The sequence below is a fragment of the Geotrypetes seraphini genome, chromosome 3 (assembly GCF_902459505.1).
Source record: "Geotrypetes seraphini chromosome 3, aGeoSer1.1, whole genome shotgun sequence".
Taxonomy (NCBI): Eukaryota; Metazoa; Chordata; class Amphibia; order Gymnophiona; family Dermophiidae; genus Geotrypetes; species Geotrypetes seraphini.
The window spans coordinates 110,248,370-110,272,397 of NC_047086.1; the positions used below are offsets into that span (position 1 = coordinate 110,248,370).

Here is a 24,028-nt window from a genome sequence, read left to right on the forward strand (position 1 = left end):
GGGCAAATTTTCAACTAGCATACCCATGTAAATGCCTCATTAAATATGTTGGACTGAAGTACACTTTCTTTGTTCCAGACCATTTGCACACATTTCTGGACCTAAAGTAGATCACCAAGGGTTAGACTGGTCATCAAGCTGATATAGAGGAGTATTCCCATTAATGCCTATTAGTTACTATGATTTTCCTCTTTGGTAATAAATCCTTTTTGTTTGGGGTCACCACACTGCACTTTTGTTGGGGTCTAAGAAGAAGTTTATATTGATGTTTCAATTTGTAAAATGTATTACCTTGTATTTTGTTTCCTTTCATCTTACTTAAACAAGCGTTTTTGCTTGCTCTGTATTTCAAAATTTAATAAATATAAATTAAAAAAAAAATAAAAAAGGAATTGGTTATCGGATAGAAAACAGAGGATCACAAACAGATCGGAGAAGGTTATCATGCCGGGCTATGGTGCGCCCTCACCTGGAGTACTGCGTCCAGCACTGGTCACCGTACATGAAGAAGGACAATAGACTTAGTAGATCAGGACAGGTTGTTCAGCCTCTCCAAGGTAGGGAGAACGAGAGGGCACTCTCTAAAATTGAAAGGGGATAGATTCTGTACGAACGTAAGGAAGTTCTTCTTCACCCAGAGAGTGGTAGAAAACTGGAATGCTCTTCCGGAGCCTGTCATAGGGGAAAACATCCTCCAGGGATTCAAGACAAAGTTAGACAAGTTCCTGCTGAACCAGAATGTCCGCAGGTAAGGCTAGTCTCAATTAGGGTGCTGGTCTTTGACCAGAGGGCCGCCGCATGAGCGGACTGCTGGGCACGATGGACCACTGGTCTGACCCAGCAGTGGCAATTCTTATGTTCTTATGATAGGGTTAAATGGCCATTTTTCTCAGTGGGGGAGGGTAAATAGTGGAGTGCTGCAGGGATCTGTATTTGGACCAATGCTATTTAACTTATTTATAAATGATCTTGAAATTGGGACGACAAAATCGCAGATGTCAAGTACACTAGGGAATCCCTCTGGGTGAATTTGGCTAGGGGGAAGGACAAATGCCTGTATCTTGGTGTAGTATACAGACCTCCAAGACAACAGGAGGACATGGATATAGAATTAGTCGAAGACATTGAGAATATCACTTTGCGTGGAGACATGTATTGTTAGGAGACTTCAATATGCCTGATGTGGATTGGAACAATCTTTCTGCTACAACCAGCGGCAGCAGGAAGCTATTAACCTCTATAAAGTGAGCGAGACTCAAACAAATGGTATTAGAGCCCACTAGGGATCGGGCGATACTAGACCTAATACTCACCAAAGGAGAAAGTGTCACAGAGGTTTCGGTAGGCGATACGTTGGCCTCCAGTGACCACAACATGATATGGTTCAACCTCAGGAAAGGTTTCACTAAGTCAAGCACATCAACCAAGGTCCTCAACTTTAAGGGCACAAACTTCGAAAGCATGGGAGATTTTGTCCATTGGGCACTGCAAAACCATGCCGAAACAGATAATGTAGAGGTAATGTGATCAACTCTGAAATCAACCTTACACGAAGCAACCAACTGCTACGTCAAATCAGTAAGTAAACGGCAAAGAAACAATAGACCACAGTGGTTCTCTGCGGAGATTTCAGACCTCATCAAAAAGAAAAGAGCGTTCATCCTCTACAAATAATCAGGGAAGAGAGAATCCAAGGAAGACTATCTGGCAAAGTCAAAAGCGGTCAAAACGGCAGTCAGGAAGGCCAAACTCCGAATGGAGGAGAACCTTGCGAAGAACATCAAGATGAGCGATAAATCCTTCTTCCGGTATATTATTGACAGAAAAAGAAACACAGATGGGATAGTATGCCTTAGGAAACCCAACAGGAACTATGTAGAATCGGACTCCGATAAAGCCAAACTTTTAAATGAATACTTCTGCTCGGTCTTCAATTGTGAGGCGCCGGGATCCAGCCCTCAGCTGCCAACGAGGGAAAAAGATCTGGTAGTCATTGTGGACAATACGATGAAACCTTCCACTCAATGTGCAGCAGCAGCCAAAAAAGCAAACAGGATACTAGAATTATGCAACCTCACCTTGAGTATTGAATTCAATTCTGGTCTCCTTATCTCAAGAAAGATATAGTGGCGCTAGAAAAGGTTCAAAGAAGAGCGACCAAGATGGTAAAGGGGATGGAACTCCTCATATGAGGAAAGACTAAATCGGTTAGGACTCTTCAGCTTGGAAAAGAGACTGCTGAGGGGAGATATAATTGAAGTTTACAAAATCCTGAGTGGAGTAGAACGGGCACAAGTGGATCGATTTTTCACTCTGTCAAAAATTACAAACACTAAGGGACGCTCGAAGTTACAGGGAAATACTTTTAAAATCAATAGGAGAAAAATTTTTTTCACTCAGAGAATAGTTAAGTTCTGGAACGCGTTGCCAGAGGATGGTTAAGAGCGGATAGCATAGCTGATTTTAAAGGAAGGTTCAGATAAGTTCCTGGAGGAAAAGTCCATAGTCTATTATTGAGAAAGACATGGGGAAAGCCACTGCTTGCCCTGGATCGGTAGCATGGAATATCGCTACTCCTTGGGTTTTGGCCAGGTACTAGTGACCTGGATTGGCCACCGTGAAAACGGGCTACTGGGCTTGATGGACCATTGGTCTGACCCAGTAAGGCTATTCTTATGTTCTGCCTTAACTGAACAAGCGCCAAACATTTATAATTTTAAAGTGTTTGAGGCTTGTGCAGATGAAGACAGAGTTTGCAGGAATGGAGCAGGGGCAGGAAAATGAGTTCCCATGGGGATGGGGAAAAATTTGTCTCCATGTCGTTCTCTATTTGATATACCACCTAGCCTACCAGGATACAGGCAGTTTAAAAACTAAAAGCAAAATTCATAAACAGAAAAGAACCCTATAAAATACAATAATAAAGACCTACATCATTCATACAAAGGGGAGGGGAAAAAAGGAGTTTGTACACCTCCAGTGTTCTCCCCAGAAATTTTTTCCAGCTGGGTGGCACAAAAAAGTAGACGAGTGGGGCAGGATGAGGAAATTTGGTGGTGGGATGTTAGCCATTTTAGTGCAAGCTAAATGCTAACGTATAGTCTATGGCAGTGGTTCCCAACCCTGTCCTGGAGGACCACCAGGCCACTCGGGTTTTCAGGCTAGCCCTAATGAATATGCATGAGAGAGATTTGCATTTAATGGACGTGGCAGGCATGCAAATCTGCTCCATGCATATTCATTAGGGCTAGCCTGAAAACCCGATTGGCCTGGTGGTCCTCCAGGACAGGGTTGGGAACCACTGGTCTATGGACGCGTTAGCGTTTATTTGCACTAAAACGGCTAGTGTGCCTTAGTAAAAAGATCCCTAAAAGTGCACTAGTTTTATTAGGTAATTGTTATTATTTTCCAATACTCAATATGACTTTCTTTTTTAAGGTTTGACACTTAGGCAATGTTCCAGTAGCATTTAAGCCACCCTTGAAAAAAAGTAATGCAGATCCTCTTATTCCGAATAACTACTGGCCAGTATCAAACCTTCCATTTCTTTCAAAACTACTGTACTTGAGAGAGTGGTATTCAACCAACTTCAATCTCATGTTGAATCAGTTAACGCTTTGCATCCCTGGCAATCTGTTTTATTAAGACATAGCACAGAGACAATAGTTCCTGCCTTAGGGCTCCTTATACAAAGTTGTGATAGCAATTCTGCCACAGCAAATGCACTGAAGCCCATAGGAATTGAATGGACTTTGGTGCATTTGCCATGGGAGAATCACTACTGTGGCTTTGTAAAAGGGACCCTTACTGAATGAACTCCATAGTCACCTAGAGACCAATGTTTCTCAACTTCTTCAAACCAAGTACCCCCTAAGTCTAACAAATACCAACTAAGTACCCCAACCCAAGCTCTGTCCCTGACCCCACCCCCATTATAATATTACTAATTGTAATGCAATTTCTTCCATTCATTTTTCATGTACACACAATATAATCTTATTAATTCATAATGGTAACCACAAAATAAAAAAAAAATACAAAACACTGTATGCAAAGAAAATGTTAATTATCATTTATATTTGTTTTAATTTTGAAAGAGGTCAAGGCAGATGATTTTAAAATATGCAATGTCACCTCAGTAACAACTATAGAAAAGTAGACAAATATAGTGCAAAATATAGACAGCAGATTATCAATTCTCAAAACTGGCACATTTCGATCACTAAATTGAAAATAAAATCATTTTTCCTACCTTTGTTGTCTGGTTGGACTTTCTTCTGACTGTGCATCCAACATTTTTTTCTTTCTGCCTCTGGCATGCTTCATCTCCTCCAGACTTCATTTCCTTTCCCAACCAACATCTCTTTCTGTCCCTCCATGAGTCCAACTTTTCTTCCTCTCCCCTCCATCCTTCTGGCAACATGTCTCCCTCTCTCTCCCTCTTCTGTTATAATCTTGCATCTCACAGTTCTTCCTCATGGTCTCTCTCCCCCTGCCCCTGTCTCTTCAGTCTGCACCTCCCACAGTCCAACATCTGCCTCCTGTCTTTCCCCTTTGGTCCAGGCCTCTCTCTCTGTGTTTCTTCTGCTTACAGCACACACACCCATCCCACATCCAGCATTTGTTCTCCTTTCTTCCAGGTCTTTCACTACCTCTCTCTCACTTCCTCCTTGGTCCAGAATCTTTTCACCTCTCTGCAGTCTATCTCTTCCCTCTATACACCCCCCAACTCCAACATCTGCCCCCCTCTTTTCTGCCTCCCCTTTGTTTCTAGTTTCTCCCTCTCTCTATTTTCCTTCTGCTAACATTTTGAGTCCTCCCACTTTTGATCCAGATCTTTCTGTTTCTCTCACTCTCTTTGTCTTCCTCCTCCCCAGGGCCTGGCATCTCTCTCTCCTGGGTTCAGGGTGTTTCCCCTCTCTACCCCCTCTAGTCCAGCATCTGCCCTGTCTTCCCCCTCCCTTTTGGTTCAAGTTTGCTTTCATGCCACTCCTAAAGGTCCTTTTCTGACACCGCCCAAGGTGTCCAGAGCCAGCATCTCTATGAGTTTTCCATTTGGTAGCTTTTTTGACTGATTTGCTCAGCATATTGGGGTGGGGGGGCTATACTCACAATCACAGTAGTCTCTCTTGTAGACCAATAAATGCAAAAGGGTTAATTACTTGCCTCAATCCAATTTCACAATCTATCAGGAAGAATTGTGCTTTTTTGTCAAATCCAGTTTAATGGTTTGAAGATGAACATTCCCTACATATCCATCTTCCTGGTGCATTTCCTGTTCTCTACTTTTATAGGCTCTGGGATTCACAACTGTTAACGCAGAGGCTAATTGTGTCCTCCAGAATGCTGAATCCTTTTTTTTTTTTTTAATTTAAGTATTTTTATTGATTTCAATATATTATCATGTATAACTTATACAGAAAGCAAATTTAACCAAATCAAATTAATCATTAAACAATAAATCCTTACTTAACAAAAGCTAAGTAAGATTACAAGAAAAATTATTATGGTGAAATTAGCTCAAATCCTCTTTAGATCCAAGAATAATGCTGGCAAGCTAAATAGAAAGAGATATAATCAATACATCAAAGTAATGCTGTTCTATACATCGGGAACAGTGCTACTATTTTCCTTTCAGAGCTCAAGACTGAAGTTTTTCCTTGTCCAGACGGGACATAGCCACAAAATTAGTCAATTGTTGAGGCTCAAAGAATACATATTTAGTTGAGTGACACCGAACAATGCACTTACAGGGGTGTCTTAAATAAAATGTAGCTCCTAGTGAGATGACCCCTGGTTTTAAAAGAAGGAAATCACGCCTACATTTTTGCATTTCCCTTGAAACATCAGGGAACATTTGAATTTTACAACCAAGGAATTCCTTCTGTTTATTCTTAAGAAAGTCTCAATAGCCATGACTTATCAATAGAAAGAGCCAATGTAACAACTAATGTTGCTGGTGTTGCCACCTCCGTGTCTGATTTCTCCGTGTCAAAATTTCAGTAATATTCAATGCTTGTACTTCAGTAGGTTTAGGTTGCTGTTGATGCAGAGTTTTGCTAGGGAGATAATACACCTGAGAGAATTCCCTCTGGAAATTCCAAAATTTCTGTTAAATATCTCCTTAGCATGTCTCTAGGTGTAAGCATAGTTACTCTTGGAAAGTTTATCAGTCTCAAGTTATTAATACGCGCATGGTTCTCTAATGACTCTACTTTTCTTCTAAGATTCAAGTTATCTTTAATTATAGTTTCCTGAAGTTGTTTTACTGAAACCATATCCTGCTGAGTCTTTTGAATTTTTTTGAAGAAGTCATGTCCATTTTTAATTTTTCTAGCTCTTCTGAGTGGTGAATCAGTTTATTTTCAATTTGTTGGAAATTGGGGCTAATTGTCTTCCCAAAATTTGCTACCAGGTCCCAAAGGGCTTCTAAGGTCACCTCAGCAGGCCTATCCCAAAAAGAAACGTGTATTGAAGTGCATAGTTTCTCACCTTCCTTAAGATATCGATGGCTCTGTTCCTTCTGAATCAAACCTCCTCCTGCTGCTGTAATTTCCACAGAGTCCTCTTCAGAGATTACCCAAACTGGGATCTCCATTCCCAGGCTCCCTGGTGTTGAATCATCTGCCTCTGGGGATAGGACCGCCCCTTCCTTCGGGGTTTCCTCGTCCCTGGGTGAACTGGCTGACTGTGGTGGAGGAGGCGGTGCTCTAATCTCCGAGCTGAGAGTGTTATCTGGCCCAAGAGAAATCCCGCCGGTCTCACCCACACCCGGGATCCTCAGCGGGCTGACCTCCGGAGTTATAGACGCAGCTCCTTGCATCCTCCAGAGCAAGTCCTCGATGTTGCCGAGAGTCGGCCCTCTTGAGCGCCGCGAGGCACCAGCAGTGCTCTGGTCTCTCCTCTTCGGCATTGCGTCCAGGTAGGAACGTAGTTAGGCTGGAAACAATTGTCACCAGCAAGAAATCAATAATCAGCGATCTCAGGTTGGATGCATGTTACCCGATCGCATAGGCAGCGACCATCTTGGATCATTTCAGTCAGTCACTGAATCCTAATGATATTGCTGAAAACTTGAAAATCTGTTTTGCTGGGCTTCTCTTTGCGGTAAACCTGGCTTTGATCCAGGACCTATTCCCTCTTCCTGATGTAACTTTGATGTTGCAGCCTGCTGAAAATTCCTACTTGTAGTAGACTAGAGCATCATCCCACTGGGGCCCTCGTGATGGGCGGGGCCTTACCTCTGCTGCTTCCCCGCCCCTACTCCTTCACCATCAGCAGAGAAGGGTTATTTGCATAGCGTTCCAGGCTGTGCACCAACCCTCTTCCCTGCCCCTATTCCTTCATCGTGAGCATGGAGGGATAATTTGTATAGCGTTCCAGGTCGTGCACCACGAACGCTATGCAAATTACCCCTCCCTGCTCACAATGAAAGAGTAGGGGCGGGGAATAGGATTGGAGCGCAGCTTGTAGATCTGTGGATGCAAGATGACAGCTGGGCGCTCACCTAAATTAGCCGGGCGGAGAGCCCAGCTAAAACTTGCTAGGGAAAACACTGACCTCTATGAGCTTCCCAGTGTGCCAATATATCTTCCACTCCATTTTGGACAGAATATTAAATGCCAGCTCAAAATATACGTCTTCAACAAAATCTTAAATTTCTTCAATGTCATCTCAGCCTGATTAAAATCTACATAGTAGGAGCAATCCATGCAAATGCACTTGCACAGGTGAAATCCCAATAAGCGCTGGAGACAGTTGGTATGACCATTCAACAGTCTTGAGATGATCTTAAAACTCTCAAAGGAATAAAAGGAATAGTAAAACTACAGAAGTAGCTAGGGAACTTTTCATAAAAAGCCCTTTCAGCCAATAAAACAGTTTTAAATCTAATCCTGTAAAAGGCAGGCAACCAATAAAACTCTTAAAAAAAATAAAGAGAGGAGTAATATGATCATATTTCTTAATACCACTCAATTTTAGAGCTGCATTTGGATTGTTTAAAGGCTTCTAATATTTGTTTGTGTTATGCCAATATAAACCACATTCCTACAATCAAAGCAAAAGATTACAAAAGAACGAATCAATGAGTATAAAGAAGGTTCTTCAAGTAAATAGTTAATGGATCTCAATTGTCAGAGTACAAAATTCCTCTTAACTCATTTGTTCATATAAACATAATTTGAAGCCAATAATAGTTCCTAAATTGCAAAAGCTGGTATCTGTCGGGATTGGTTTTCCTGAAAAGATGGTATTAGATTTGGTTGACCTTCTTAACCTGTTGGGAAACTTTATTCTTACTGGAAATGTTTTGATAGCTCTAGCAATGCTTAATACAAATACAATCACGCAATGGAATATAAAAAAAGAATCTAGCTCAAGTGTAATAAAAAGTTCAGTATTTTGTGCTTTAGGATGGTAAAACACAAAGGCAAAATAGAGAATCGTACTCAGCAGAGTCCAGCACATCTATATAGTTAGGCGTCCTTTATAGAATCGCCTTTTAGGCATTATATAGATGTCCTGACAACGTCTATAACGTTATCTCGTTTTAGCATTATGACATCATTAGAATGGTGATTTTATGCTGTTTTTTACTTTAAAATTGTATGCAGTAAAATGGCATGCAGAAGGCAGCCCAATTTTACAGAGGGGGACTCCAGGCTACTGGCCAGGCTTTTCTCCCCCCCCCCCCCAAGAAGCACTACTATTCTATATTTTTTATTTATCTTTTAATTATTTATATACCAATTATATCCTAAGTGGTAATTACATTTGGATACTTTAGCATATTTCCATTCTAACCTGGTGAGGGATTTAAATCCCCATACATCATGATGCTGAGGCTGTAGCTCTAACCACTGCGCCACACACTCAGGCATTAAACCACATATGAATTCAAAAGCTAAGCTTATATTCTCTTCATTCACAAGCAGTCATTTCTTTAGGATAAATATCAAACATATACTTTCAACCCTTGCCCAGTTCCTCTGCTGTTTAAAAAAAAAAAAAAAAAACACCTCTTTTGGTCTTTGTGTTCCTCAATCAAAGCACATGAAAAAAATATATATATTGCATATTAAACTTTCTGTTTTTTGGTGTAAAGAGGACTCCTCTTTGATAATAATGGAAAAAGATGTTTAATAATGCATTTCTCAATCAAAGCATACTAAACATCAAGCCCAAAGTTTAAAAGAATAAGAAGAGAAATCCTACTCACAATGACTGTGGTTCAGAGCAAGTTAACATGTCTGACACATAATCTTGATATCACTGTGATATCATCAATATGCACCTAGATGGCAGATTATCACAAAAAAAGGAATATGTGCTGGGGTACCTGACAATACTAGGGATTTAAACCCACCATCTTGGGAAGATGGAAGAAGTGCCTTCAACCACTGAGCCACAGAAGCTTCCTTTTAGGCAGGGGTTCCTGCCATGTGAGATGATACCTTAGAACAGGGATGTCAAAGTCCCTCCTCAAGGGTCGCTATCCAGTTGGGTTTTCAGGATTTTCCCAATGACTATGCATGAGATCTATTTGCATGCACTGCTTTCATTGTATGCTAATAAATCTCATGCATATTCCCTGGGGAAATCCTGAAAACCCGACTGGATTGCAGCCCTCGAGGAGGGACTTTGACACGCCTGCCTTAGAAGATCATAGCCATCTCAGGGTAAAAATAAGTTTCTCTCTGGAGCTGAAACAATAGAGTGCAAATGTAAATGGCAAAGTCATCTTGATACCTGTCCACAACCATACTCTCTTATGAGACCAAAAAGAAGCTGTTAGGGTTGTGTGGATTTGCTCCCACAACCTGTAGAAGATGGAAGAAGTGCCTTTAACTACTCAGCCATAGGAGCTTCTTTTCAGGCAAGGATTCCTATTATTTTTTAATGACATTCTGCCATCTAGGTGCATATTAATGATGTCATAATGATGTCAAGATTGTGCATCAGACATGTCCACTTGCTCTGAACCACAGCCATTGTGAGTAGGATTTCTTTTCTTTTTTTTTAACTTTGGGAATGAGGTTTAGTATGCAATACATTTGTTCATGTGCTTTGCTTGAGTAATGCATTCTTAAATATCATTTAACCTTAGTATCAAACTGGAGTATTCTTTACCTCCAAAACCAAAACTAATACCACTATATCTGGACGCCTCCAGCACGCCTAACCAGCACCCAACTCATACCCAAAAGTAGACCTAGTTTTGCAATTCCTACATTTTAAGTGAGAATATAAATGCATTAGGACGCTGAGCGCTATTCGATTCTGTAAAAGGACATCCATATTAAAACCACGCCTGCACCTATCGTGTTAGGCACAGCTTTTTCCGAAGGGCATCTGAAATTCTGGACACATATTCTATGAAATCGCGCACAACCTTTGGACGTCTAACTTTCAATTATTGCTTGTTAAAGTCATTAATTGAGCTTATTATTCAATCTATTTGGACGCCTAAGTCTTTGGACGTCCACATTGTGGATGACTAACTTTAGGCGTCCTTTACAGAATTTGCCCCTTTGTGTATACCATGTGCAAGAAATTAAAAGAAGTTAACAATGCTTGGTTCAATAAATATTTTACAAAAGAAAAGGTTTATGTCTGGTGCAAAAAAGAGCAATGTATTGTTTATCAAACAAACCTCCTGCCACCAAAAATCAAACCATGAGAAATATCAGGAGTCTATTTGTACAAGAAGTCAGTGTAAGAAATGTTCTTGGCAGATCAGATGTTTGTGTTATACACAGAGTCAGCCATATCAGGAAAATGTACCATTGCTCAAAGACAATCTGTGCTAGCAGTAAAATTCAGATAATGTACTGTATTTCTCTATTAGCAGAGTGAAAAAAAAAATCCATGCAATATAGATACATGAAGTAAATTTGTAAAGTGTTTTCAATGTTCAAAAAGCATGTTTTACATGTGGAAAAAAGCTCCTAATATATTGAATGTGGGTGTACATGTGTCAAGTAGGAGCTCTGCACTCAGGTTTTATGCAATCTAAACACAGGCATTCCATACGGGAGGTGTCAAAGTCGGTCCTCGAGGGCCGCAATCCAGTCAGGTTTTCAGGATTCCCCCAAAGAATATGCATGAGATCTATTTGCATGCACTGCTTTCATTGTATGCTAACATATCTCATGCACATTCATTGAGGAAATCCTGAAAACCCGACTGGATTGCGGCCCTTGAGGACCGACTTTTGACACCTGTGAAGTCTAGGGCAAAGTTGCCATTTACATGCATGCTTCCTAAAATCAACATTTATATACAGAGAGCACAGCAAGTGTAAATTTGTACAAAAATATTTATACACAAATGGGGGATCAATGTAGAAGTCTATTTTGTCAAGCACATAGACCTATGTTGCTTTCATAAAGCAGCTTAAAATAAGCACCTTTGAATTTTATACACACGTGCTCTACTATAAAATTATTGCTATTATCATATATAATATAATAAGGCATGGAAGAGTAGTCTAATGGTTACAGCAGCTCCTTACGGTTACAGCTGCCCCTTATGATCTAGAAAAAGTCATTTAACCCTCCATTGCTCAAATACATACTTAGATTGTGTGCCCTCCCATGACAGAAATACCTACTGTACCTGAATGCACATTGCTTTGATAACTTTTGAATTAGGGGAAAGGGAATGGAGACTTGTATACCGCCTTTTTGTTGCTTTGGCATTTCAAAGCTGACATTGAAAGCTGAGGATCGAGTCGGTTCAGCGAACGGCCACCAGGATGGTCTTGGGGCTCAAGGATCTCACGTATGAAGAAAGATTTAAAAAATTGTGGCTGTACTCACTTGAGGAAAGAAGAGAACGGGGAGATATGATTGAAACATATAAGTACATCATGGGACACATCGAGTCAGAAGATGATATCTTCTGGCTCATGGGACCCTCGACCACCAGAGGGCATCCGCTGAAAATCAGGGGAGGGAAGTTTCATGGCGACTCCAGGAAGTACTTCTTTACCGAAAGAGTAGTGGATCATTGGAACAGACTCCCACTCCAGGTGATAAAGGCCAGCAGCGTGACGGATTTTAAGAGAAAATGGGATACTCACGTGGGATCTTTAAGGGAGTAAATTCAGGGGAGGGGATACTTGGAATGGGCAGACTTGGTGGGCTATAGCCCTTTTCTGCTGCTTTTTTCTATGTTTCTATGTTTCTATTCAAAGTGGCAGGCAATGGAGGATTAAATGACTTGCCCAGACAATATATAAGAAATAAAATGAAATAAATTAAATAATAACATGAGGATATTATCATTAAATGCAGAAGTCTAAGAGCAATTTCATTAAAAATTGCTATTAACTTTCACTTAATAATCTTGTATTCTTTCCTTCTTTTCAATACACAATTGCTCATATAGCTCAGGTTGAAAGTGAAAGCTGCACTAAACACCACCACCTACACATGAGAGATTCATGAGGTTTTCATAGCAAGGTAACACTTCTTGCTGAAAGTTTAACACATAATAGAGGTAATTTTACAAATGCATGCATACTTGCATGAAAAGCATGTGCATAGTTCACCCTGTGTGGGCTTCAATAATAATAAAAAAAAAAAAGTATAAACGTACTCCCATTTCAAATTTTACCTAGAGAATGTATATCTTTACACCTGCTATATGGATTAAGTACAAACAACCATATTTTTAAAAGTCTGATCATAAATTCAAAACCCTCTCTAAATGCACCCCTAGGAGAGCTTTCAGTTAGTGCAGATAAAATTACACATTTACTTGCTGTTCACATATACTTCTAATAAAATTTCTTGCCTGATATGTGTAGAAAAGCTTATTTTTACACATAAAGCATTGCTCTATTCATAGAAATACATATAAAAATTCTCAATGTATCAGTGTGTTATTTCTTGCAAATTGGGCCTAACAAAAGTGCTCATCTAGCCAGACAATAAGCAGTACCTATCCAAGGAATTAATTTAAAGCAAAAGTCAACTCCATAGCCCTTCCTCTCATCGTGATCGCCAAAGCATGACTGTACCTGGCATACCAGACATAGGATTCAGATATGTAGCTCCAATGAACATAAGAACATAAGAACTGCCATCTCCGGATCAGACTTTCGGTCCATCAAGTCCAGCGATCCGCACACGCGGAGGCCCAGCCAGGTGTATACCCGGCATAATTTTAGTCACCCATATCCTTCTATGCCTCTCGTAAAGAGATGTGCATCTAGTTTGCTTTTAAATCCTAGAACGGTGGATTCCGCAATAACCTTCTCTGGGAGAGCATTCCAGGTGTCCACCACTCGTTGCGTGAAGTAGAACTTCCTGATATTTGTCCTGGACTTGTCCCCCCCTTAGCTTTAGTCTATGTCCTCTTGTCCGTGTCACATTGGACATTGTAAATAAATTTTTTTCCTGCACTATTTTGTCGATTCCTTTCAGTATTTTGAGAGTGTTGTGGTGCCACACTAAGACAGAGGCAGAAAGCTCCTACCTGCACACCATCATTGGATATCTCACGTGTGCCTAACCAAAACTTGTGAAAAATAGTGCAGTGAATAATTCCAAAACCCTGCCTGTAGAATAATTCTTTGAATCAGTTATTCTCTGGACTTTCTGCTATTGGGAGGATTTTGTCCACTCTTCAATCCAAGCTAATTCTGTGTTCATTTTTTCTGGAGTTGGCTAGGGGTTCTCAAAGTGGTATTTTGGCTTTAATTGAAGTGTGATTTTGTAATTATTCACTGCACTATTTTTCACAAGTTTTGGTTAGGCACACGTGAGATATCCAATAATGGTGTGCTTTCTGCCTCTGCCTTAGTGTGTTAAGCGCTGGAGGTTTTCCTCCCCTCTGAGGATATCCCGTCTTATATTATAATTTTACTTATATATTTATTGAGGGTTCGCTACCTTGTTCACACATCTTATTGCCAGAATACCACTCTCAGAACTTGTTGACTTTACTGCCTTTCAGTTTGTCTCTTTTGTAAGTTCCTTTGGCAGTTTTCTTTTTGGAATTCTTTTTTGTGCCAATTTGCATGAGACATCCCATAGACATTCTATAAGGAAAACATGATCACATGAAGAATGTTTTGAAAATTAGAATGGGAGCAACTCAGCTTCTCCTTAGGATAGCTGGAGCAATTGCATCAAATCTCCTCAACCTAAGCTTCTGCTACTATTATTTCTATAGCGCTACCAGATGTACACAGAGCTGTACAGAGTCAAAAAGAAAAATAAACAGTCTCTGCTCAAAAGAGCTTACAATTTTAACAGCCAGCTTCTATGTCTTTTTCTTTGTTTCTTAATTTTGTTCTGCATCCTGTATGTCCTGTCTATCTAAGTTAAATTGTAAACTCGTCTGAACAAGGACCATCTATTAAATGTCAATATGAACACTGTGTACACCTTTCAGCGCTATATAAATGATAAATAATAGTAGTAGTAGTAGTAGTAATGTTTTCTTTTCTTCCTGTTCAAGCTTTTGTCTTCCCTGCCCAATATTTCTTTGGCTCATGTAAATTACTTTGATGCATTTTGTAAAAACAGTCTATTATGTCTATGAAACATACATCCATTTTGATAGAATCAGTGCTCTCAGCAATATCAGTATATACAGACCTGAGAGGAATCCACTCATGGTTTTATCAAGGCTGTTGAACTTTTGCCTGTATTTTAATCTAGAAGCCTGAGGAACTGCCCAGTCCAAGGATCCAGTCTTTGGTGAATTTCCAGTTAAAGACGCGGTAGATGAGGAATTGGAGCTACAAAATTTTTAAAATACACAATATATAAATTTCACAAATATACACTGGTGCATAATTGATGTAAGCAAAACACTGTGCTATTAACAGTATTATACTGGAAAAATGACATAGCGCAGAGAATTATAATTTCCTTTCTTCACATTATACACTATTCTGTTAAAAATACCAAAACAGATGTAGCATTTAAAGAAGTGCAGGGAAGGCACCAAAGAGAGAAGAAAAGAACTAGAGGAAAGAAACAACTAGTACTGAAGAAATGAACCTGTAAAGAAAGTAACAAGCTTCTAAGGTCAAACAGCATGCTCAAACAAGTGGGTCATGCAACTGTACAAGAGCATTCTGAAAAGCCTGAAGATTTTACTATGCAGCCGTGTGTATTCCTGCTTCTCCCCTTGGAGGGGAAAGAGAAAATGTCTAGATAGTGGCAATATTCAGGGATGTAGTTATCAATGTGGGCTACCATTAAAATGGGTTATTTTACCACTATCTCATTGCACTGAGCACACCAACTGTGGGGGGTCAGAGCCTGAAATGGTCCAGTTATGAGTACATTTCTTGAAGCTGCTTGGCACCCTCTTTGATGTGGAGGGGAAAACAGCTAACGTAAAGTCAAAAGGCTCAATGGCCTGGGAAGCTCAAGCAGAAAGTATACCGAAAAACATCAATGCTGCTTGGGTTGAAAAGGGGCCTCGAAGTGGCCTGTAGGTCAAAAATAAAAAAATTGACAGAAATGAACCAAACTTGAAGGAAATACTGGAACATGATAAAAATGAAGAATTATGAAGAAAAGAATAATAAAACAATAACACAAAGGCATAACAAAGACTTCAAAGTTTGATGCACTAAAGCAGGGGTATCAAAAGTCCCTCTTTGAGGGCCGCAATCCAGTCGGGTTTTCAGGATTTCCCCAATGAATATGCATGAGATCTATTTGCATGCACTGCTTTCACTGTATGCTAATAGATCTCATGAATATTCATTGGGGAAATCCTGAAAACCTGACTGGATTGCGGCCCACGAGGAGGGACTTTGACACCCCTGCACTAAAGAGATACTAAAGACACAGTTTCTTGACTCTGTAGAAAACTTAGAACTGATGGTCCTGCAAGCTGACATCAGGGGAGGGGGGGGAGGCACTGTCCATACTGGGTTCCGTGGATGACATTACCTACATGTGAAAATATAATGCCTGCTTGTCCTCAGAGTACCAATGGGACACTGTCATACCAGGGAAGAAATTATATTGCAATGATAAGATGGATCGAATTGGTGGAGGGATAAAATTACATGCTAAGGAAAGCCTTGAATTGAATAGACTAAAAATTCTACAGGACACAAAACACACCTTGGAATCCCTATCGATAGGAATTCCATGTGTAAAAGGGAAAAGGATAGTGATAGGAATGTATTACTGTCTACCTAGCCAAGATGAGCAGAGATACAGAAATGTTATCAGAAATTAGGGAGGCTAACAAACCGGGTAACACAATAATGGGCAATTTCAATTATTATAAATATTTCAGGAAGAGGTGTGCTATCTTAACATATTTAGTTTATAAGGTCTCTAAGGATGATTTAGTTAGGTAGGTTGGTTAAGATGTGGGATTATTATATATTACTGATTTCAATTACTCCAATATTGGCTGGGTAAATGTAACATTGGGGCATGCTAGGGAGGTAAAATTCCTTGATGAAATTAAGGACTGCTTTATTTAACAGCTGAATCAGGAACCAAGAAGAGGAGAAACAATTCTAGAACCTAGTCCTTAGTGAAGTAGGACATGATTTGGTGCTGGAGGTAAAGGTGAAGGGGACACTTGATAAGGTGATCATAACATGATCAGATTTGATATCATCTCTAGAGTAAGTACACACAGGAAATCCAATACATTAGCATTTAACCTTCAAAAAAGAAAACTATGATTTTTATTTATTTTAAAATATTTATATCCTACACAACACAGAATCTATGCGAGTTATATAAACCTGGAACATGTAATTGAAGAATAGCAAACTGCCTAGACCAGATGGTATACATCTCAGTGTATTGATAGAATTGAAAATTAAATTTGCAGAGCTATGGTTAGTAATTAGTAATTTATCTTTAATATCCAGCCTGGTACTAGAAGGTTGGAGAGTGGCCAATGTAACATCATTTTTTAAAAAGGGTTCTAGAGGTGATCTAGGAAATTATAGGCTTGTACAACTTTGGTGCTGAGCAAAATGGTAGAGACTATTATAAAGAACAAAATTACAGAGCATATACATAAGCATGAATTTAGTCAAGGGAAATCTTGACTCATCAATCTATTACATTTCTTCAAAGGGGTGAATAAACACATGGCTAAAGGTGTGCTGGTTGATACTGTACATCTGGATTTTCAAAAGGAATTTGACAAAGTACCTTATGAACAACTCCTGGGGAAATTAGAAAGTCATGGGATAGGAGGTAATGTCCTATTGTGGATTAATAGCTGGTTAAAAGATAAAAAACAGAGAGTAGGGTTAAATGGCCAGTATTCTCAAAGGAGATGGGTAGATCTGAGGTTCCCCAGGGTCTTTGCTGGGACCAATGCTTTTAACAAATTTATCAATGATCTAGAGATGGGAATAACTAGTTAGGCAATTAAATTTGCTGATGACAAAATTGTTAAATTTCAAGATGATCTCATGAAACTGGGCATCAAAATGGCAAATGAGAATTCATGTGAGCCAAGTACAAAGTGATGCAAATGGGCAAGAAGAACTCAAACTATAGCTACATGATGCAAGGTTACACATTAGGAGTCACCACCTAGGTAAAGAATCTAGATGTCATCGTTGAGAATACATTGAATCTCTCTGCTCAGTATGCAGCGGTGGCTAATAAAGCAAATAGACTGTTAGGAAAGGAATGGAAAACAAAAATGAGATTGTTACAATGGCATGACCACACCTTGAATACTATGTGAAATTCTGGTCGCCGCATCTCAAAAAAGATATAGCAGGATTAGAAAAGGAATAGAGAAGGGCAACGAAAAGGGAATGGGATGACTTCCCTATGATGAAAGGCCAAAGCAGCTAAGGCTCTTCAACTTGGAGAAGAGATGGCTCAGGGGAGATATGATAGAGGCCTAGAAAATACTGAGTGGAGTGGAAAGGGTAGACATGAATTGCTTGTTTACTCTTTCCAAAAATACTAGGACGATGGAGCATACAATGAAGCTACTATGTAGTAAATTTAAAACAAACCAGAGAAAATATTACTTCATGCTAAAATTTAGAATTCATTGTTAGAGAATGTGTTGAAACCAATTAGCTTAGCAGATTTTAAAAAAGGTCTGGATTATTTCCTAAAAGAAAAGTCGATAAGCCATTATTAAGATGGGCTTGGGAAAATCCATTGCTTATTGTGAAATAGGTTCCCCGTCCAGTTCTTAACAAATCTAAAACCCTCCTCCCTGCGCCATCACCTCATCCATGGATTAAGGCTCCAGAGATCTGCCTATTTCTTGGGTCCTACACATGGAACAGGGAGCACTTCTGAAAATACTACTCTGGAGGTTCTGGGCTTTAGTCTCCTATCCAAGAGCCTAAATATGGCTTAGAGAACCTCCCTACCACATTTCCCTATGTCATATGTATCTACATGTACTAAGACAGAAGGTTCCTCCCCAGCACTGTCTAAAATCTTATGTAGGTGTTGTGTGAGGTCCGCAACCTTTGCACCAGGGAGAAAAAATAATTTTATTTTCTACTTTCTGTTTAGAATATATCAGATTTGAAATGTGTATTCTGCCAGAGCTAGTGTAAGACATGGCTGAAGTCCAGGGCATAAATTTGGGAGGGGACATTTTTCAGCTTCCAGCAGGTTTAGGGGCTCTCTGTTCAGGGGGCAGTTGCCCTAGTTACACACTCCCTTAACACCATTCCTGGCTTGTGTGATCTTTACATTGTGCACAGTATAGGAGGAAATGTATCCCTATTTCTTTGATGTTGTACTATATGCAAGGTGTGGCTTTTGGGGATTTTGGTTTAATTTATGTTTATCATTTTTGGTCAGCTATTATATATTTAGCATATGTGTTGTGTGTGTGTGACCAAGGTATTCTGTTAGCATGAATTCTCTGTGTAGCATTCTGTGGTAATTTGGCTGTTCAGTTTTCCTGGTAATGGAGGACATGTTTGTGAAGGGTTAGGAGATGGGAGTTTTGTTGATCTTTGTTCTGTATTGTTTGTGATTTATAAAATGACAGTTGTACACCCTTGTCATTATCTAGCTGACATGATCTAGTAGCGCAGGCCAATGAGACTGTTGGTGGTGCTAGTATGGTGGATAGGCTGCTTGTCATGCCTGTTGAGCCCTCCGGAGAGCCAAAGGTGACAGCACATTTACAGAAACATCAAGGAGAGTGGAGGAAATCAGTGATTCTGGACTCTGTGTAAGCTCTCTGTGTAGATTTCATAAGAATGTTTGCTGAAAACAAAAACTATCTCACTGAAAAATATATGGGAGTTTCTTGCAACCCTATCTGGTTAGCTTAATATGCTGTCCATGAAAGCACAGAACTCTGTGGAATATACATCATTAAATTCCAAGGTTGAAAATCTTAAACAGTTTGGCATTTGCAGAGAGCATTGAAAAGATTCAAGAAATTAACACTGTTCTTGTTAACGATAACCAGATAATGCAGGCAAAAGTAGAAACTTTTAAAAATGTGACCAGGAAACATATTTGGCTAATAAAATTTCCTAAACTTAGGGCTCATTTTATCAAGCCGTGCTAGCGGGGTTAACGCGCATGACTTTTCATCACGCGCTAACCCCTGCGCTGGCCAAAAAAGAACCGCCTGCTCAAGAGGAGGCGATAGCGGTTAGTGCGGCTGGCGGTTTAATGCGCGCTATTACGTGCGTTAAACCGCTAGCGCGGCTTGATAAAAGGAGCCCTTAAATTTTAAATTCCACAGATTACATTTAAAAAGTATTTAATGATGGTCCTTTGGGGTTCTATATCTTTGTTCTACATCTCAAGGCAATCACTTCCATAACATCCTAAATCCAATATAATACTGAATCCTTTGAGGGCTGTCTGGAAGAATATACAACTACATTTTGGAACCAAAATCCAAATAGTTCACTTGTTTCCCATAAGGAGGAATTTAAAATATCTTCCAGATATTGACATCTTTCTTACATTGGAGAGGGGAGACTTTACTTGATTAGAACATATGATGACTATTTGGGAGACTCGTGAGTTTTGCTGATGTCCTCAGAAGCTCTTTTACTTGCCTTACTGATTTGTTTGCATACCATTAATTGGCACACTCTTTCCATAATGATAGTCTTAGGTAACAGTACAGTAAACATTTCAAGACTTGGTTTAAATCCCCTTCTAATGATAGATTATCTATGTCTGACCTACATTCTAGGCTGAACCAAATAGCTGGGGGGGGGAGGGGAGGTTGACTCTTCTGAACTCTTTGAGAGATGCTTCACTGACTGTTGATTTTTCACATATTGTTGCAGGTATCCCAGTAACTGCCATACAGGGACAGACTGAAGGTCCATCAAGCCCAGTATCCTGTTTCCAACAGTGGCCAACCCATGTCCCAAATACCTAGCTAGATCCCAAGTAGCAAAATAGATTCTATCCTAGAAATAAGCAGTTTAGAATCTTGCTTTGGGATTATGCTGCACAGAAGCAAGCACTTTATACGAGCAAATTAATCCTCAACTCTTGGGTAAAATGCCAGGGTTTAAATATAACTTTTTTACATGCAATATGATGTGGTCTACCAATAAATATTTTGGGGAAAAGATTGTTTGGTTATTTATCTACCATTATTGGCCAAAGAATACTGCATTCACCCATACAAATTATTCTGGTATCAGGTAAAAGTACAAGATTATCTGTTGTGAGAGAAAATGCAATTTGCAAAAGTGGATGCAAGCAGAACCACCAACATTTTAATGCTCTTTGAATTGAGAAGGGCAAATTTTACTTTTAAGCATAGAAAATTCTAAACGTTCTCAGACCAAACATCTGAAGTCAAGAGCCCTGCAGCCACAGCCTCACTATCAGAAATCACTATAGCTCCAGAATTCTCCCAGCAATCCTTTAATGCCAACTTCATGCAGTTATGCTTGTTGCAGGTTTCTGGGTCTCGCTGTGTCTTTGTCAGGTAGAAACTGATGTTTTAGCAATCATGTTAGTTTGTTTGATTTTAAGAAACAAATGCCGCCCCTAGTTCTCTAATTGTGAAGAAGGGCCATGCTCTCAAATAAACTCATTCTGTATCTGCCTAGCAAATAAACTTTCTTAACTCTTAAATGTCAGATACTTGAAAATCATTTTTTCAGGGGGGAGGGGAAGTTCACTACAAATGGAATCAAGGCTGGGAGCCAGCACCATAGGGCCTTTGTTCACAATTACTTGGGCATTTCCTCCACATTTTATATCCTATCCCAGCCCTGGCCCAGACATCATGCCACAAGCCTGTACTCACAGATCTCTGTTATCCCATCCCTGGTTGGTCTGAGAAACAGAAGATTTAACCTAGGAATTAAACCAGATCCTCCCCATGGCAGTGCACAGCAATGGCACTTTCCCACCAGACCCCCATGAATTTTAAATTTCAATATTATTGCTTACCTGCTGGAACCCAAATCAATCAACGACTGTGCCTTCTGCATAGTGGTGCCACCATATCCTCCAGGAAGGAGAGTAAAAGAAGTAGAATGAGGCAGTGCTGAAATAAAGATTTAATACAAGTGAGTGCCAACTTAATCTACAGCAATATTTAAGTATAGTCTCATCTGACTTAAAGAGATGTGGTTGCTGACGTTGATACAAAACTATTTTTGAAAGTGGATGAAATGTTCAAATTTATGTATACAAATCATCTCAAAGCACACTAGCTTCTTATTAGATAAGACTAGTTTCTTGTATTTTTACTGTTATAGCATAGAGTCTTTATGTACTTACTTGAAGACAAAGGCACAGATAAAGGCTGGAAGAGACTGGATGTCCCATTTTGCAATGATGATGAACTAACAGAAGGCACCAGAGGACCAGACATAACCAAGGGAGGAAAGGAAGTCACTGAAGTCAGAGAGCTGGTGGGTACTAAGGGTAATACTGTAGGCATGGATGGTGGGATAGACAAATTTGGCATACTTCCCATTCCTAAATGGAATATTAAAATATACTTTTTTACATTGTCTTATCATAGTTTTATCCTAATTATAAGATGCACAAACATGCAAGAACATTAGAAACCATAGGGTAAAATGCATTAGAAACCATAGGGTAAAATACAAAATATCCCCAAAACTAATTTCATGTACAATTTCACAAGTGATCTTTAAAGATAAACACTCCTTCCCAATCATGCAAACAGTCTGTATACAAGATACATTTTGGAAGCATACGTCAGTAATCTTACCTGAATATATCAAACAAGGAAATTAATATTTTCCAAGCAGCTTTATTATTTTCAACAGAGAGCTCATATTATGCAGACCACAAAGAAACACTTTCAATCATTCTTAATATGAACCATATATAATCCAGTGAACTATTGGTTAAAGGTTCTGTATTTATATCAGCATGCTATGCAAGTTCGTATTACAACTTTTTCAAAATTTGTTATAAGTACCGTAGCGAGCAGAAGTTAAGGGGGAGAGAATCGGGGATTGCTTCATCACAGGAGGGAGCACCAAAGGAAGGAGCGTGCCCTGGAGCTTTAATTTTATCAGTTTCATAGCTATGGAGAATTCTAGCTGATCCATCTTCCCATCCTTGTTCAAATCTGAAAGGGCCCTTGGAGGGGAGGAAAAAAGGGTTTATTTTATGCATGGAGTGAAGGAGAAATCATAGAGCAATAAAAATGCCAATAAAAGTATCTGGTAAAACCTTTTCTTAACAACAACAAAAAAAAAAGCCATTCAGCTGGATTGCTTGTCTCCTTAAGAATATGGTGAACATGGTTGCTACAGTATCTATATCATATCCTTAAATAGAAATATTTATAGAGAAACTGATGCTGTTGATAAATCACAATTTATGTTTACAATTAATATGCAAATATTAACTGAAATTAAAAATTATCATCATTAATACTTTGGTGGTCAGTCCTGAAGAGGTGCTGAGTAAGGAACTGCTAAAGGGAAGAAAACTACATTGGAGTACTGTATCTTTACCTGCTGTAAACTGGAAAAGGTACAAGTGGTGACTGGAAAACATTATGCCACCAAAGCTGTTGCCCCAGTTATAGTTTCTGCCTATTATGCACAAAGAGAGGCTGGTTCCATGTGCCAGATGTCTTCAGCTTGAATCCCTCATAAAAGAATCGAAAGAGGAGGTGGCAAGATTGAGGAGCAGCTGTGAAAATGAAATGCTTCATAAGGCATCAAAGAATTCTAGCAGTGGGGAAGAAGAGGCCATGCTGAAAGAGAACTGGATTCAGATTACGGGCTAAACAGGTAAGAAACTAGTCTTGACCAGTTGTTTTTTTTTAAACGCTAAAAGTGATCACCTTTTTTTAATGCATTGGGAAGCCATGTTAGAGCATCAGTTTTTTTCCAAATTAACCCACAGTGCTGCTTCTTCTTTACCCTTGTCTTTTAATTCTGTCACTTTAATATTATTCTTAACATATAATGTCACTCCCCCACCCTTTTTAATTACCCTATCCTTCCTGAATAGATTATTGCCAGGTATAACCACATCCAAATCATGATTCTCTGTGAACCAGATCTCCATGACCACCACTAAATCCAATTCAGCTTCTACTATTAGAGCCCCTAGATCTGGAATTTTATTTCCCATATTATGGGCATTGGTATACAAAGCTTTCCAGCTATCACCCTTTTGTCTCATTTCAATAACAGTATTTGATATCTTACATTCCTGAGAGTTATTAATTATCTTGGGGCATTTTATAGCCATCCCCAGTAAATTTAGTTTAAAGCCCTCTTCAGTAAAATAGCCATTCTGTTACTGAAGATACTTCATCCCCTATTGGATAGATGGATATCATCTCTGCTGAGCAGGTCTAGGAAAATCATTCCTTGGTCTAAAAATCCAAAGCACTCACATCACACCAACCACGCAGCCAAGCATTCAACTCCATGATGCAAGTCTCTCTCATTTGTCCTTGACCTAAGATAGGAAGGATCAATGGGAACACCAACTGCGCACCTAATTACTTTACCCTTTGTCCCAGGGCCAAGAACTTGCTTTTGATACATTCAGTGGGATGCCTAGCAGTATCATTTGTGCCAACATGG

General features: G+C 39.5%; 1 protein-coding gene across 7 annotated transcripts in view; it reads right to left on the bottom strand.

Moving 5' to 3' along the window:
- Window positions 1–24,028, bottom strand: part of ITSN2 (intersectin 2) — a 317,097-nt gene that overhangs the window by 239,648 nt on the left and 53,421 nt on the right. For 6 of the 7 annotated variants that reach the window (XM_033939784.1, XM_033939780.1, XM_033939783.1 and 3 more), the window contains 4 exons: window positions 22,396–22,559; window positions 21,723–21,923; window positions 21,390–21,486; window positions 14,613–14,755 (listed from right to left, as the gene is read on the bottom strand). In XM_033939784.1, the coding sequence (XP_033795675.1) occupies window positions 14,613–14,755; window positions 21,390–21,486; window positions 21,723–21,923; window positions 22,396–22,559 (605 nt within the window). The remainder of the gene's footprint in view (window positions 1–14,612; window positions 14,756–21,389; window positions 21,487–21,722; window positions 21,924–22,395; window positions 22,560–24,028) is intronic. The other variant, XM_033939785.1, reaches the window with a different exon arrangement.